The sequence below is a fragment of the Etheostoma spectabile genome, chromosome 21 (assembly GCF_008692095.1).
Source record: "Etheostoma spectabile isolate EspeVRDwgs_2016 chromosome 21, UIUC_Espe_1.0, whole genome shotgun sequence".
In the NCBI taxonomy this organism is placed as follows: domain Eukaryota; kingdom Metazoa; phylum Chordata; class Actinopteri; order Perciformes; family Percidae; genus Etheostoma; species Etheostoma spectabile.
This window is the reverse complement of record NC_045753.1, coordinates 8,892,626-8,909,371: the sequence shown is the minus strand read 5'-3', so window position 1 is coordinate 8,909,371 and position 16,746 is coordinate 8,892,626. Positions and strand designations below refer to the sequence as shown.

The 16,746-nt window shown below is 41.4% G+C and overlaps 1 protein-coding gene and 1 long non-coding RNA gene across 4 annotated transcripts in view; both read left to right on the top strand.

Moving 5' to 3' along the window:
- The first annotated feature begins 2,798 nt into the window (after positions 1–2,798).
- LOC116670870 (uncharacterized) lies at positions 2,799–6,893 on the top strand. Its single transcript, XR_004327145.1, has 3 exons — positions 2,799–2,989; positions 3,649–3,653; positions 6,883–6,893. It is a non-coding gene; the product is annotated as an uncharacterized LOC116670870 (long non-coding RNA).
- Positions 6,894–8,409: 1,516 nt separating this feature from the next.
- The window catches only part of dhx8 (DEAH (Asp-Glu-Ala-His) box polypeptide 8), a 12,116-nt gene continuing 3,779 nt past the window's right edge, over positions 8,410–16,746 (top strand). The window contains exons 1-17 of one of the 3 annotated variants that reach the window (XM_032501495.1): positions 8,410–8,674; positions 8,989–9,074; positions 9,182–9,254; positions 9,505–9,596; positions 10,312–10,418; positions 10,614–10,663; positions 10,712–11,030; positions 11,277–11,421; positions 11,834–12,040; positions 12,598–12,685; positions 12,970–13,067; positions 14,157–14,304; positions 14,956–15,137; positions 15,657–15,851; positions 15,973–16,158; positions 16,245–16,455; positions 16,541–16,722. In XM_032501495.1, the coding sequence (XP_032357386.1) occupies positions 8,566–8,674; positions 8,989–9,074; positions 9,182–9,254; positions 9,505–9,596; positions 10,312–10,418; positions 10,614–10,663; positions 10,712–11,030; positions 11,277–11,421; positions 11,834–12,040; positions 12,598–12,685; positions 12,970–13,067; positions 14,157–14,304; positions 14,956–15,137; positions 15,657–15,851; positions 15,973–16,158; positions 16,245–16,455; positions 16,541–16,722 (2,478 nt within the window). In that variant the 5' untranslated portion in view covers positions 8,410–8,565. Of the gene's footprint in view, positions 8,675–8,988; positions 9,075–9,181; positions 9,255–9,504; positions 9,597–10,311; positions 10,419–10,613; positions 11,031–11,276; positions 11,422–11,833; positions 12,041–12,597; positions 12,686–12,969; positions 13,068–14,156; positions 14,305–14,955; positions 15,138–15,656; positions 15,852–15,972; positions 16,159–16,244; positions 16,456–16,540; positions 16,723–16,746 lie in introns of all 3 variants that reach the window. The other 2 variants (XM_032501494.1, XM_032501493.1) reach the window with 2 other exon arrangements.

Sequence of the window (16,746 nt, the reverse complement as noted above, 5' to 3'; positions counted from 1 at the left end):
GCAGAGTTGGCAGATACATCCTAGGCTAGAGTCTACTACAAAACAGTGAACGCTGGACATGCAGGGAAACACATGGCCATTCAATGTACTAACAGTAGAGATAGATGTCTTTATCCAGAGGTGCCAGGTATTCTTATATTTTCAGTGTAATAAGAAGTGTAGGAGAAAGTATTTAAAAGTTTATTCTGTTTCTGTGACTGACATTGTGCGGGATACTCTGAAATGGCCCCGATACCACGGAACCCAGCCTCCTGGTATTTGGTGCATGTTAAACCAGAACACGAGAAGTCATATATATATACACACTTATATTAGTCCCAGGTTTTGTTCCTTTCATCTCTGTTTCTCTGTTTCTCTCAGATAACGGCACTGTAACTGTCATGCAAATAAAGGAACAATAGTTGGGATTTATTTCAACTGACATACAGTCAACTTTAGGCAACACACTTTGGGCTACATAATTACTCACTGTCATGTTTTTCAAATAAACACACACATGCACAGGAAACCTCCGATTATCTACTGTGATCTCCTCTCACACCACCCACACCTCCATCACACCAAACCCTTTCTCACCTGGACCTGTCCTCCCTGTGATTGCCCAATCCCCTGCGGTTCCTGAGCATCGTTCCCCCCCCCCCTTCTCCTCCTCCCAAAAAGAGTCCAGTGGGTGGTGTGATGTCAGGTATTTGTGGTGGGCTGCTTACGACAGGTCCAGACAATCAGCGTGCTCGTAAATGTCAATGTGTGATTTTCAAATCTTTGTTCATGGTCAGGGTTTTAAAGGAAGATATTTTTATGGTAATTGTCGCTGGTCTATTTTACTATATATTTATGTAATAAATATGTGACTAAACTTACATCTCACTGGCTCTTTGGGCTGTTATTGGCTTTCAGTTCTCCAGCAAGCTACATCATGTGCTGGAGGGTTTTCATTATTGGACTAATAAATTAAACCCACAAAAAACTTTTTTTTCTTGTTATCGCCTCATTGTCTCTTGTTATATGCAGTTGTAATTGTTGACTGGTGGAGTCACTGTACATGGGAAAAAATGACACATGTAATTTCTCTATCATGACTGTATCATGTCTGCTATCTAGATTGGTGAAATTAAAGATGATAGCTGGGTATGTTCGTAAAATAGAGGGCTGTGTGAGTTGGTCAATGTTAGACACAAAGTTCCTCACTCCAACGTGCTCTGCAGTCCCGACACAGGTTTCAGTAATAATAGATGAAAATGTAAATGTCCCCGTGTAGCATAATCCAAGATGAGCACTTAATCCTACTTAGATTGAGGACAGCTATGTTTGCCAGCAGTATGCGAGCATCTCCATTTGGTGAAAAATATTTGCATAATTGGAAAAACAATGTTCTTTACAGTTGCGTGCAGCAGAGGCATGTAAACTCAGTGGGCTGAAATAATGGCTAAATGAGGAGTAAACACGGTTTGTCTGGTCAAATCTGTGTCAGGGTGAAAGACAGGCGCTGGCAGCACGGCTCAGTTCATCAGCGCATGTCACAGCACATCCTGTCGGACTTATCGACAGATCAAATCAGATGTCTTTCAGAGTGCTGTGAGGTTTCCTAGTGAGAGACAGCTGGTCACGAGGCTACGACTGCTAGTTCTTCAACCCAGAATGAGTTGTCGTCACAGATGGGATGGCTGTTGGTCTGCACGCTTAGTCCAACAACAACAAAAAATCATTGTTTTTGCTGATGATGTGTTATCCTTCTCAGGGAGCGGCAGCCTGTTCTGTTTCACTGAAATGCTGGGAAAAAAATCACATTAACATTTGCCTTGCCTCATGTCATGGATGTATGATTCATGCTTTTGCTGCAAATTGGGGCAATTTGGATTAGCAACCCAGCAGCGCAGCAAATCGTGGAAAGCTCGTCATCAGCCTCCTTGTGACACCTTAAACTCATACGGTGCAAAGATGTAGTAATATGTCTTTCTAAAGAAGCTTATGAGGCAGAAAATGTACCACGTAAAACAGGATTTATGGTGACCTGTCCAGTCTGAAAATGTACCACCATCTGGTGGTCAAATGATAAAGAGCAAATGGTGAATGACATTACAATCACCATAAGCCTTCTGTAAAACGTCACCTTTTAATAACTTTGAAGACAAACAGCTTTGTTCAAGCTGTGTGCAGGAGAGTAGAAGAACATGAATAAAACACAGTATATATACAATACTAATGAAAAATGTAAAGACAATTGTAAATAAAGTAAATAAATAAAAATATTACCGAAATGGATTCTGCTGGATGAGCCTATCCCCAACCTATTTGAGAGGGTAAATGGTATGTTAATGTACTACCGTAGACAAAAAGTAAGTATTCTTCTGACACGTTCCATTTTACGTAAATCTTTAGAATAATAAAGAATATATATATGTATATACTGTGTATATATATAATTTTCCATTACATACATGTCTGTTGAGTATCTATCTTTCGCAGAAGGAGGTAACACAATGGGGATGGAGCCCTGCATTTGTAGTATTATGAACTGGGTGTCTGCTGCGACATTCCTGGGAAAATGTGCACGTTTTCCGTCACTCAGCAGTGGTTGGTCTGCCAGAGAGAGTAGGTGGCACCACTGTGACAAATCAGTTGTGTGTGAAGTACCTTTCTGGTTTTTCCGGCCTCTGCAGAATTGCAGGTAAATAGTTACTACAGCAAAGAGCAATGCCGACAGATTATGAAACTGCAAAAATAAGTGGGAGATTGAAAAACACACCTGGAATTATTGCTTTTCGCCATAGGTGCTGCCAAAGAAAACCAAGATCTTTGAGCGCGTTCCATTTGCCTCGGAAATTGGAAGCCGAAGCTGAGAATGACGTTACACCCGAGTTTAATGCGTTCCATTTACAAGTCGGATTTTCATTGTTTTCATTAGCTCTAGCCAGGTTAGCCATTGTTAGCAATGCCAGTATATAACAATGCATCACGCTGTTTTTTGTGCATATGAACAGCGTAACATGTCCTCAGATTATTTCCGGTGCTTAGGGACCATCTACAAACTACAACACAGAAAAGAGATAAAACAGAAATATGTAGGCTATCAATTTAATGATTAAATAAGGTGATTAAATAAGTTATAACTTGGCTCCTGCTAGTTGTACTAAAGCACCTATTTAAAAAAAATTTAAACAAACATCTGCTTATTTTTTTGAATTTGTTTGTATCTCTTTTCCGTGTTGTAGTTTGTAGACGGTCCCGAAGCACTCCTTGCAGTATCAACACAGGAACTAAACAGAGCTGAATTAGCACAACTTTCATGCATTTTTGTCACATCTACTGCAGTCAAATTCACTGTGTTCACTCGGAAGGAATCACTGCACATGGGTAGTTACTTTTAATGACATTTTGAACATGTTTAGAGGCTAAAAACCCGTTTAAAACTTGCCCTGTTTAAGCCTGTTGGGTGCTAACGCTAGCAGGAGGATAACACGGTGTAGGCCACACCAATTGGTTTCATTTTTCTCTCTACTGACAGCACTCCACATTTACAAACAACAGACCTACATTTTGAAATTGACCAGAATTCTCCTTTAAATGACACAGAGTTACTAGATAGGTAGCTTTTAGGTATTTGTTTTGAATACAACTTTTCTGCCAATGTCTACTTAGTTTAAACAGCATGTGTATGAAGGACAACTGTGAGTCATGCTGCACTACTGTACGCTATATAATGGTACAGAAAGGTCTACTCTGACTCATTATATCTTAGAGAAGTGTGTTGAACTTCCTTAAGAACAGATGTTTGTTTTTATTAAGTTGGTGTGGGCAGCAGGGTGGATCTCACACAAAGTCCGCCATGTGGGTGGAAGCTGTTGTGGGGGCTGTGATCTCACAAAGGCAGCTTTTTCGCCAACCAATCCCACGCTTGCTGTTTGGACGATAGCCCAGCCTCCTCCGATCGCCCTCCTCCTTTCCTCCCTCTCTTTTTCATGTGTATGTCATGCGCACACTCCTTCTCACATGCACACACTTCATGCGCCGTCATGGCAGGAATTTTCCACTCAGCAGCAGGAGAACATTGCAGCCAGCTGTGCTGTCAATTTCAGTATATGCTTGAATCTCTACTGTTTGTAGACACCCTTTTTTTCCGACCCTGTTTTTTTCTTCCGCACGTGCTCAGCAACACACATGCACACAACCACAGCTTCACAGAGTACATGGAGTACTGAACATGGTCCATGCCAACAGCTATATTTTCATCTCTGTTTGTACTATATTTTTTGCAAAGTAAAAAGAACTTCACGTAGACATGAAGATGTGTGTTTACCAGGACAGTGGAGCAGAAGAATGCAAATCCAAGTACTGGGGGCCCAAGGGAGACAGGATGGCCTACTAATACCTCTCCCTCTGTCTCCCCACTCCGTCTCTTTCACTCTCTTGTACACACTCTCTCCTTCTAAAGAATCTTACATGGATCGGCTCCAACAGTAGCTTTCTTTTTCCTCTTCTCATCTCTATTTCTCAGTCTGTCTAATCCTCCCAGTCTCTCCATCTTTTGTTTTCATCAGCGCTCACCATAGAGCATCAAGGACAGCCATGCACATGTAGTATGTACTCTGTATGCATTAGAGGCCTCTTATGTAAGTGTGAGTGTACTCCCCTCCCCTTCCTGTTGCCCATACATTTCCCTCCTTTCTCTCAAATCAGGTCAGATGAGGACAGCACAGTGAGACGACTGCCCTTAAACAGCCCCGTCAGAGTAAATGTATACATGATCCTGGAAGCCTACACCACACAGGGGAGGCAAAAGGAAAGAAGAGGGCGGTGTTTGAGGGACATTTTTCATAAACATGAGCTGGATCTGTAGCATCATGAGACAGAGAGAGAAAATAAATTCTGTATGAATCGGATCTAATGAAGCAGCATGGTGCCACCTGTTTAACCATCATGTTTCTTTTGGCGCTGATTGCCTAATGTTATTTTAACTGGACAATTTGTCTATTTTCATAACACTATTTGGCCAAAGGTATGTGGACACTCCTGTTCACTTTTGCTCTGGGGCTGTTTGTGGTTTGGACCGGGCCTCTTAATTTCAATGGAAGCAATAAGAGAAAAATAAATGACTTCAACATTTTGCAAAATGCCAGGGATTGGCTTAGCTTTCCATAAAGATTAAAAACACTTAACCTGGTTCTCTCCAATGTTCAAAAATACTTTACTAGCACGTCTAAAACTGGATTTATAGTCTTAGCAAGGGTCCCGCTGTAGGTACCTGAGGTTTTGAATCATAGTTGAGTGTTGGATTTCACTCGTTGATCTCACCACTGCAACACTAGACGCATGTATTGTTTCTAGTTTGGTGTGGAAGACGTTGACTGACCTGCACAGAGCCCTGACCTCACCCAAGCAGTAGTCTATATCAACAATGTTTCATTTCCGGGATTGTTCCGGTGCCCAGTGGAAATTCCGCCAGATGTCTCTCATTTTTGGCAGGATGTCCGTCACCTCCCCCTTTCTTTGTGTGGGCATTCTAAACTCCTGTCGATATATGAGGACTGTTGTTTTACTGCTCCCCAGATGTCTGCTGGGTAAATCAAGACAACTAGCTAGACTTTCTGTCAAAAATAGTTTTCTGTTGCACCACTAACTTTTGAAAGAGCTTTTAAATAAATGCCAATAAACCAATAATGCCAATTATTCTCCCATCCCAGAATGTTATATGAACTAGACAGACCCTCTCGGGCTTGAAAAGTGAATCCAACGAGGAATGGCCTTAGCCCTGCATTCTTTCTAATGTCCAGCAGGTTTCACATTGGTTGCACATTAAAGTCTTTATTGTATAAAATTCTATGAGAAAATGACCCTATTTCTCACTTGATTTAATACCTCAGTGTTCATTTAGTAAATTATGGTCACATTTAGAGAAAAACAGACGATAAAGCGCGGGATGCTTTAGGGCATGGATATCTTGTGATTGACATATTATCACCATGACTGCAAACAAACTTGTGTTTATGAACACTGGAGTTAATGATTTACAGTATAAATGTATTTTTCTTTACTAGTTAACTGAACCCAAACAGCTAAATAAATTCCAGATTTTGTTTTTTGTTTTTTGTACAAGGGGAAGAAAATACTTGGAAAATGAAAACTGCATTGACTTGGAAAAGATCATCAAGGGGCGGCTGTGGCTCAGTGGTAGAGCGGTTGCTTGTCAATCGGAAGGTTGGTGGTTCGATCCCTGCCCCTGCAGTCATTGTCGACGTGTCCTTGGGCAAGACACTGAACCCCGAGTTGTCCCCGGTGCTGCGCATCGGAGTGTGAATGTGTGTATGAATGTTTATCTGATGAGCAGGTGGCACCTTGTACGGCAGCCCCGGCCACAGTGTATGAATGTGTGTGAATGGTGAATGTAAAAGCGCTTTGAGCAGTTGTTAAGACTGGAAAAGCGCTATATAAATACAGCACACATTTACATCATGGGGGACTTCTGAGGAAAGGGACCTCCTGGGATGGAAGCTTCTCTGAGAGAATGCATTACTGTCTAAGTCTACATAGGAAGACATAAACATGTAAAAATATGCTTTTACAGTAGGCGTGGGAATGTGAGAAATGAAAAGTATAGTAAAATGAATTACCAAAGATTACAGAAGTTCAGTGCTTATCAAGTTCAACATACTGTAGCAAGACACATGCAGATGGCATCTCTTAAAATGATAAATATCTGAGGTTTTGTGAGCATGAAGTCATGCAAGAATTTATGAAAGGTTTCTAGATGAGGAATTAGGCAGTAGTCTGTTGCAGCAAATAAGTGGCATGTTTATAACTGTAATGTACTGTAGATTAAAAAAAAAGAAAAGAAAAAAAAAAGGAGATTAGGGCTTGACGTTGTGAAAGGAGAGTGCCAACTAGACACAGACAGAGGGAAATATTTAAACAGAGGTGTGTGTCGAAGGGTCTGGAAGATTAGATCAAGGAGTTTAGGGTGTGGTAGGATCTACAGTATATGAAGTGTGATCCAGGACGAGCTAGGGACGTCTCCCATGACCGGCATACCAGCATGCACTCCTTGCATAAACACCATTCACCGAATGCAATACATTATGATAACCCTCATACAAACAGCTCATACAAAGTCATACAAAATGCATTACTGATTTACTGATCCACATTTCTCCCCCAGTAAAACTTCTAAGTCTCCATAAGTCAAAAACCTGTTAGTGAGTACAAAACCATGGATCATAATACTTTGCAGTGCCACTTTGGGTACTGGCCAAGTTAAAAAGATAAAATCATAGTGGAAGCCTCAGGTAAGGGTTCAAGATTGCATGGTATGGTTTATTGCTGTTAACTGTGTACAGCATAGTTTATATCTCCTAATAGGTAAGGATTTTGGATACTCTACATGGCCCAAAGTAAACATGGACTAAGCCTACTAAAAATTACACCCAGATGCAATGTTGAACATTTAATTCCCAAACCGTGGGCATTTATACATTCTTTCACGCTTTTGCAAAGAATTTGGGGCCTGGTTGCAGAGTTTAGGGAGGTTGGGAACTATTGGGGTACAATTAATCCCAAAGCTGTTGGATGAGGTTGAGATCAGGATTGTGTGCACGCCAGTCTGGCTGGACAAAAAAACTTTTTTTATATGGACCTTGTTTTATGCATAGGATTGCTCCATTGCCGCCGGAAAATCCGCCTGATTTCACTCATTTAGGCCGGATATCCGTTGCCTTGGGCTTCCTGTGTGTTGGCATTTTAAAGTCTGGACAATTTATGAGGACTATGATGAACCCAGACAGCTAGCTAGACTATCCGTCCAATCTGAGTTTTCTGTTGCGTGACAAAAACAACTTTTAGACGTACACGTGTTCCACCAAAACATGTTCATTCCGAGCCTGTTTTGCAGCGGCGTTTCTCTGGTGCTTAGCAAGGCCCAAGGCGATTGTGATTGGTTTAAAGAAATGCCAATAAACCAGAGCCCGTTTTTTTCCCATCACCAAATGCTATGTGCAGTAGGGGGAGTCTGGCTAAACAAGACTACAAAGTAAGAAGCAGAAAATTGTCTAAAATACGATTGGTTATACAGGTTATACCTTTCACTTTGGGTTAAATTGTTAGGTTATACCTCAGAGATGCATTTGATTTGATGGATCACTTTGATAAAATACAGATGATTATAGTCTAATGTCAAAACCCAAATGACAAATTGATCGTTGAGATCCCTAGTATTTTACATTCTTTTTTTCTTAAAGATTATTTTTGGGTTTTTTCCACCTTTAATGGTCAGGAAAGTTAGGTGAGAAAGGCAAGAAAGACATGCAGGAAATCGTCACAGGTCAGGGTCGAACCCTTGACCTCTGCGTCTGGGCATAAGCCTCGAAGTATATGTGTGCCGGCTCTACTGTCTTTTACATTCTTTGTGAGGGATTTTGGTGCCATCGTGCGGCAAGTAGAGGCAAGACTGGCCACCCTTACGTAATACATCCATGCTACGTACTTGACGTAAAATACGGAAGTGGCGAAGTTGCCCACACATCCAACATGTCTGCTGTTGTCTATCTTCTCTGAACGAAACAAGACTCGTGGAGAATGGCAGACGGTGGAGTTGACGAGCTATCGCAGCTTGAATATTTGTCCTTGGTGTCCAAGGTCTGCACGGAACTTGATAACCATCTGGGAATAAGTGACAAAGATTTAGGTGCGTATTTTGTGGCCGTGAACTGCCTAGTTGGGCTATCGAAATAGCCCAACTAGCTAGCTAGCTAACTAGCTGTTGTTAGCTAGCTAGCTAGCCACAGTGTTATCTGTAAACTGCCATGTTTATTTTCCGGACTGTTGCCATGCACAACTCAACCTAATTAACGCGAAAATGTGTAGGCTTGAAGTAAGAGCTCAATATTGCAAGAATCTACGCTTCGCATCGTTTCAACGTTAGTCAGCTAGTTAAGCTAATACAGGAATTAGCTGCAAATGTACTGCTCATTTGTAACGTTGATTTGTTCATTGTTGCAGCTGAATTTGTCATCGACCTTGCTGAAAAAGAGCCGACCTTTGATGGATTCAAAGCTCTTTTGCTTCAAAATGGAGCCGAATTCACAGTAAGACATGCGAAATGCTATATTAAGAAAATAGACGTTAGCTAGCTAACTGTAACGCTGTTACTTGGTAACTAACGGTTTTGTCTTCTGTATGTTGTTTATCTCAGGATTCTCTCGTTGGTAATTTGCTCAGGCTCATTCAGACTATGCGACCTCCATCCAAGTCATCTACGAGTAAAGGTATGTTAATGTAGCTAACCGTTGAGCTGCCAAAGTAACGTTAATATTTTAGTTTAATTTGTAACAATGTTTAACTATTGAAAATAGGGTTGGCTCCTGCTTTGATTGAACTCTACTCTGAGCTAAAAAAAAAAAAAAAAAAAAAAAGCATATACTTGAGAACATTTCCCCCAAATACCGCACTTTTGTACTTTGTACGTATGTTGGAACTAATCAAAACTACAATTAATTTGTACATGTCCTTTATCAGCTTCTGAGGCTTTGGTCAAGCCGAAGACAGAAAAGGATAGGCTGAAGGAGCTGTTTCCTGCACTGTGTAGAGCAAATGATCCAGTGCCAAGGGTATGTCGTACACAACACAACACATTTGTAGGGGGTATTTGTTTGACTTGTAACCGTTTATGCAAAAATAGAATCTGACATGTTGACTGATTGTTTTTGTTGGATTTTGTAAAATCACACTTGAAGCACAAAATTAAACATAAAAAGAGACAGGAGGTACATCTCAGTTCTGTTAAATTGCATCCCCGGCTCCTCCACTTAGTCCTAGTTAGTTCCACAGGGTAGCGATGCAAAGAAATCATGGGAGGAGAGAGTTAACTAGGGAATGGGTTTTAGAGCGATGAAACGTTGTCACATGAATTTGTGGAGTTAGCAACCCTTTCAGCTGCATGGCTTCCGGGAAGGCTGCTCTCGTGTATCCTCGCTTATAACTTCTCGGTGATCTCTTCCCGAGGCAGAAATAAGAGCTTTGAGACAGCCTTCACGAAGGAGGAGCTGAACAACTTCCGGCTCAGCAGAGGAGTGAGGAGCCATCAAATAAGAGACATGAGATGCACCTAATGTGTACTGCCTTTGACATGTTTTTAATTTTGAACGGTGTATGTGTATTCTCAAAGTTAGAAAAGGGTGTTGTCTACCTGTGACGACCAACATGCCTATATCATGATGCAGTTTTCCAAAAACGTATTTGATAGGAAAACTAAACGAAGATGTTAACCCGTGAAAGTTGAATGGTACTGTGCTTCTTACTGTTTTGTTCAATTGACTTTCTCAGAAGCTACTAGATGAAGATGATGTGAAGGTAGCAGCTGATGCGATGAAAGAGCTGGAGATGTTTATGCCCAGTGTCAGTGGGACAGACTCCAAAAGCAGCAAGAGCAGGTAAGATGACACATTTTTAGTTCCCATCTTGAAATGGATGTTAGTGATGTTTGCTTTGTTAAATATAGGAAACAAAAATACCACAACAAATATGCACTATTAAGTTTATTGTGTGAATCAAACTTTGTTTTTTACACAATGTGAATGCTCGCTTGTGATGTTTACTTTATTGTCCTTTCCCACTCATTTTTACAGGTCAGAAAAGAGCAGACGCCACAGCAGAAGTCGAAGCAGAGAAAGAAACAAGCACAGAGATCGGGACAGAGATCGGGACAGAGATCGGGACAGAGATCGGGACAGAGATCGGGACAGAGATCGGGAGACGGACAGAAAGAGACGGTATCGCTCAAGGTCCAGGTCTCGCTCCAGAGACCGTGATCGGCACCGAGATGGAGACAGAGACAAAGATCGTGGCAAAAGAAGAGACAAATCTTCCCGCTGGTCTGAGCGCTCACCTAGCAACAAAAAAGACCAAGACGAAGACTCTGACCGCTGGAAGGACAAACATGTGGACCGTCCACCACCAGAGGAACCTTCGGTTGGGGACATATACAATGGCAAAGTCACCAGTATTATGCAGTTTGGATGCTTTGTTCAGCTGGAGGGATTAAGGTTAGTATTGAGTCACCAAAGTGCCATTAATACAACTTTAGCTTGGCCTACTGGTTACTAATGAAACAGTCTTTTTTTTTTTTTGTGTGTCAATCGAATCGAATGAAACTCTTCAGGTCTGTGTTCCGGTTGCATATGCAGTCCTATGACATACAACTATAAATGGAGCATAGGTCCCTAGGAAGCAGCTGTATTTTTGTTATTCCGCAAGTAAAGTTAACCATTTTGTTGTTTATCTGTATGTAGGAAACGATGGGAGGGTTTGGTCCACATTTCCGAGCTGCGTAGAGAGGGCCGTGTGGCCAATGTGGCTGATGTTGTCAGCAAAGGCCAAAGAGTCAAGATCAAGGTTCTCTCGTTTACCGGCTCTAAGACCAGCCTCAGTATGAAGGTATGGAGAACAGACAACGATGTATTGAACAGATCTATGTCAAGCTAGTCTGAAGTAGAATAATCTGTGGGGTTACAGATTTCCTTGTGTAACCCAGGTTGGAAAATTAAGATTTTGATAGCACCCATGGTATTTTATTAATTAAATGATTTAAAATATTTGTGTCTGTGTGTTTAGTTTAATCTGATATTCCATTTATATTAGGGCAGGTAATTGTTTGAGCTAGTGAGTCAAACAAAATTGACTTAATTAATGATTAAGCTTCTCTGAATGTCCCATTTGAGATATTTGGATAATTTATTTGGCAATATTAAGTTCAGCCATCATCAGATTTTCTCTCAATGTAGACTGACTGTTTTCCCCTGAATTGCCAGCACGTAAATGGCCTAATTTTTCCTCCTTTCTTTGCCAGGATGTGGACCAGGAGACAGGAGAAGACCTGAACCCCAACAGGAGGAGGAACGTAGGCCCAGACGGAGGGGATGAGATCTCCATGAGAAACCCCGACCGGCCGAGCAACTTGAACCTGGGACACCCCCCTGAGCTGGAGCAGGACGACACCTTGGAGCGTAAGAGGCTCACCAAAATTTCTGACCCAGAGAAGTGGGAGATCAAACAGGTGGGTCTATAGAGTATGGATTTCTGCACATATTTCAGGTGGAAGAAGAGGCTTTGAGCAAAAAGATGAATCCTTTTTGTAGGTTTATTTTATCACATGCAAGTCTCGCATTGCCAGACCTTTCTCCACAGCGCAGCCAAGGAGGGTCTGGCTAGTCCACAACATTCCAGGATGGGAGAAAAACTTGTTCTGGTTTATTGAGATTTCTTTAAAACAACTGTAAGCACCCTCGGCGACGCTGGACGGAGTACCATTGCCTCTGCAAAATAGCCTTGGAAAGGAACTTGTTTTGGAACGTGTACGTTTTAGTCGTGCAACAGAAAACTAAGATTGGACAGATAGTCTAGCTAGCTGTCTGGATTTACCCTGCAGAGACCTGAGAAGCAGTTAACCATAGCCCTTATAAATCAGCCAGAGTTTAGAATGCCAACACAAAGAAAGCGGAAGGTAGCAGACATCCGGGGGGGAACCTGTAGCAGCACTGGAACAATCACGTTGTAAACGTTGTCTATATAGACTAATCACATGCCAATTCTCATGCTCATGTCTGTCTTTAGATGATTGCTGCCAACGTCTTGTCCAAAGAAGAGTTCCCTGATTTTGACGACGAGACTGGGATCCTTCCTAAAGTTGATGATGAAGAGGGTAAGAAGTTGAGCACTATGATTTCTAACGAACAAACTTGCAAAACTAATGCCATTTCCATTGGCATGCTATCACACTATAGTAAACTGGGGAACATTATACTTGCAGATGAGCAAGTTAGCATGCCAGTGATAGCATTTAGCTCAAAGCACAACTGTGGCTATGTACAGCCTCACAAAGATGCTAGCATTACTGTAGACTCATAGTCTTATGGCTTGCTTTATGAAATATGACTTGTGGATGAGTGGACCGCTTGCTGATTGATTTTGTTCTCTGCCATTCAGATGAAGATTTGGAAATTGAGCTGGTTGAAGAGGAGCCCCCATTCCTGAGGGGACACACCAAACAAAGCATGGACATGAGCCCTGTCAAGATTGTCAAGGTACGGGGTTTGTGTGTTCTCACATATTTTGCTCAACACACGGGGGAGATTACACAAGAACTAAATTGAAACATACAGTTTAGTTTAGATGTACTTTTGTGTTTCTGTGTGATTTAAGGAGGATGTTGAACTACAGTGGTGCTCAAAAGTTTACATACACATGCTTAAGTTGACTAAAAAGAGGAATAAAAAAATATGTTTGGAAATTTATTTTAATACCTAAATTAAAAAATGAGGTAAATCCAACCTTTAAGGACACCAATTTTCTTGGTGAATGAATAACGATTGTAAATAAATAAATGTTCTTATTTAAAATACGGGGTCATAAGTATACATACCCCTATGTTAAATTCCCATAGAGGCAGGCAGATTTTTATTTTAAAGGCCAGTTATTTCCTGGATTCAGGATATATGCATCCTGATAAAGTTCCCTTGGCCTTTAGAATTAAATAGCCCCACATTCACATACTCTTCACCATGCTTAGAGATAGGCATGGTTTTTTTTCATTTAGACTAATACCTGGTTTGATTTGCATTGAGAGATGATTTTATAGAAAGTATCCCATGCCTATCTCTAAGCGGTGAAGAGTATGTGAGATGTGGGGCATTTTAATTTCAAAGGCCAAGGATTTATCAGGATGCATAATATCCTGAATCCAGAAATAACTGGCCTTTATAATAAAAATCTGCCTGCCTCTATGGGAATTTACATAGGGTATGTATACTTATGACCCCTGTATTTTAAATAGACCATTTATTTATTTACAATACGTTATTCATTCACAAAGAAATTGGTGTCCTTAAAGGTTGGATTTTACCTCATTTTTTAATTTAGGTATTAAATAAATTCCAAAACATGATTTTTTTATTCCTCTTTTTAGTCAACTTAAGCATGTGTATGTAAACTTTTGAGCACCACTGTATCTATTTAGATTTATTTAAGCCATCCATGGATGGATGGCGGAAATATTTAGTAGATCCTTTGTTCATTGACCGAGAACCTGTTCAGCACACATTTTCAGTAACTGTGAATATATATACAGGATCTATATCTAAACAGCATGGTCCTTTGTTTCCCTCTGCCAATAGAATCCAGATGGCTCTCTGTCTCAAGCGGCCATGATGCAGAGCGCTCTGGCTAAGGAGAGGCGAGAGTTGAAACAGGCTGCACGAGAGGCAGAGATGGACTCCATCCCCATGGGGTTGAATAAACACTGGGTCGACCCGCTGCCAGATGGTAAGGAATCAATTGGATAGGCGCATTAAGTTATTTCTAAACAAAGTCACCATTGCTTATGCTGAAGTACAATTAATCAAATCCCAGTGTCTGCAATAAAATCGACTGCCAGCTTTAAATTTGCATACTAATCACCTTCACCTGTGTCTTCAGAGTTTTATCTTTTGCTTTTGGCATAATCCAGTTTGCAAAACAATCTTTGTGTTTGCATGTCTTTATCAAAATTAAAATCCCAGACATGAGACTTGCTGAATGATGGCAGGCAGCACCCCTCAAGCTTGCCAGTACTGGAGATGGTTATCTGGTTTCCTGCAGCCCCATATCTGGCCGGATGGAATAGTCTTGCCATGGTTCAGTGTTCTTGTGTCCCCTCCATGGCCCTAGGTGTTCTAGACACTTTACATGTGTGGGCATTATCCTGTCATTACTACTATCGCAGTGACATAGCTATTGATGCGATGAGATTTTAGTTGTGCCGTCGTCACAGCCACTCTCAACCCCGTTCTTAAACCTTTTAACCACCGATGTGTTACCTTTTTGATGTATACCTTCCTGTTTTTATGAGATTCTCCTAATGTCATTTAAAGATTTTTAATTTGCAAGCAAACATTTGTCTTCTTTATCAAGCACACTTCTACTCCTCTTTCACAGTTGATGGTAGGCAGATTGCAGCTAACATGAGAGGCATTGGCATGATGCCTAATGACATCCCAGAGTGGAAGAAGCATGCTTTTGGAGGTAACAAGGCCTCCTATGGAAAGAAGACCCAAATGTCCATCCTAGAGCAGAGGGAGAGCCTGCCTATCTACAAGCTGAAGGAGCAGCTCATTCAGGTTTGTCACAGTTTAAAAACAGATGTACAAACTGATTTGTATGATTCACATGGGAGTTTAGAAATGATTTTGATTAGGTTCTGTTGAGAATATGATCCTTCAACAAGCAGATGTTGATGCTTAAGTATCTGAATGCTTTGAGATGTGTTAAATGAAAACATCTGCTAAATGCAAATTACCAGATTTCTTCAACTTTGTATGATATATCTTTTTATTCTGGTGCTGCTTAAGTTTGATCTCGAACAACCCTCTACAGAAATGTGGTAAAATAAAAAAAGAAATACAGTACCGATTCCACAGTGCGGGTGGTTGCATTGCCTGTAGGGGTGGGGAAAAATAATTGATTCTCTCTAGAACAACTCAATGCTTGATTCTGAGATTCCCACCCCTAAACATTTATAGGTTGTGGTTCTTTACCAATGTTAGTTTTACTCTTTTCTAAACAAAGACAAAATGTAAGAGGGGGAGCAACTCAAGTGCCAGTTTGTAACATTTGCTCTCTGTGTTGATCTGTCACAGGCTGTCCATGACAACCAGATCCTGATTGTGATTGGAGAGACGGGGTCTGGTAAGACCACGCAGATCACCCAGTACCTGGCCGAGGCAGGCTACACCACCAGGGGAAAGATCGGCTGCACGCAGCCCCGTCGTGTGGCCGCCATGTCAGTGGCCAAGAGAGTCTCTGAGGAGTATGGTTGCTGTCTAGGACAAGAGGTAAGCGCTTCATTGTGTATTGTCTTCACATTTTGATGATGGTAAAATCAAAAAAATGTATAAATTTTGGAATTGTTTAGTTAAATCTCCAAAGGGCTAATATGGATATTTTTTGGTCTAGGTGGGTTACACCATCCGTTTTGAGGACTGTACTAGCCCCGAGACGGTGATCAAGTACATGACAGACGGTATGCTGTTGAGAGAGTGTCTGATCGACTCTGAGTTGGGCCAGTATGCCATTATCATGTTGGATGAAGCTCACGAGAGGACAATCCACACTGATGTTCTCTTTGGTTTGCTCAAGAAGGTACGCACGATGAGCAGAAGCTTTTGTGTTCATACATTCAGGGAAAAAGTTGGATGAGATACACAATTTTTTTTTGTCTTTCTCAGACTGTACAGAAACGCACAGACATGAAACTGATTGTAACATCAGCCACATTAGACGCCGTGAAGTTCTCTCAGTATTTCTACGAAGCGCCCATCTTTACCATCCCAGGAAGAACTTACCCAGTAGAGGTTCTCTACACCAAAGAACCTGAGACAGACTACCTGGATGCCAGTCTCATCACAGTCATGCAAATTCATCTGACCGAACCTCCAGGTAGGATTTTAGACAAGACAGATGTCTTCAGTAGACCCAAACGTCAGTCCACGTCAAAATCCACTCTTCTCTTGTCTCTGTCCAGGTGACGTCCTGGTGTTTCTGACTGGACAGGAAGAGATTGACACCGCTTGTGAGATCTTGTATGAGAGAATGAAGTCACTGGGGCCTGATGTTCCCGAGCTGATTATTCTTCCAGTTTATTCTGCCCTGCCCAGTGAGATGCAGACAAGAATCTTTGACCCTGCTCCCCCAGGCAGCAGAAAGGTGCCTATTTTAACAGTACTTTTT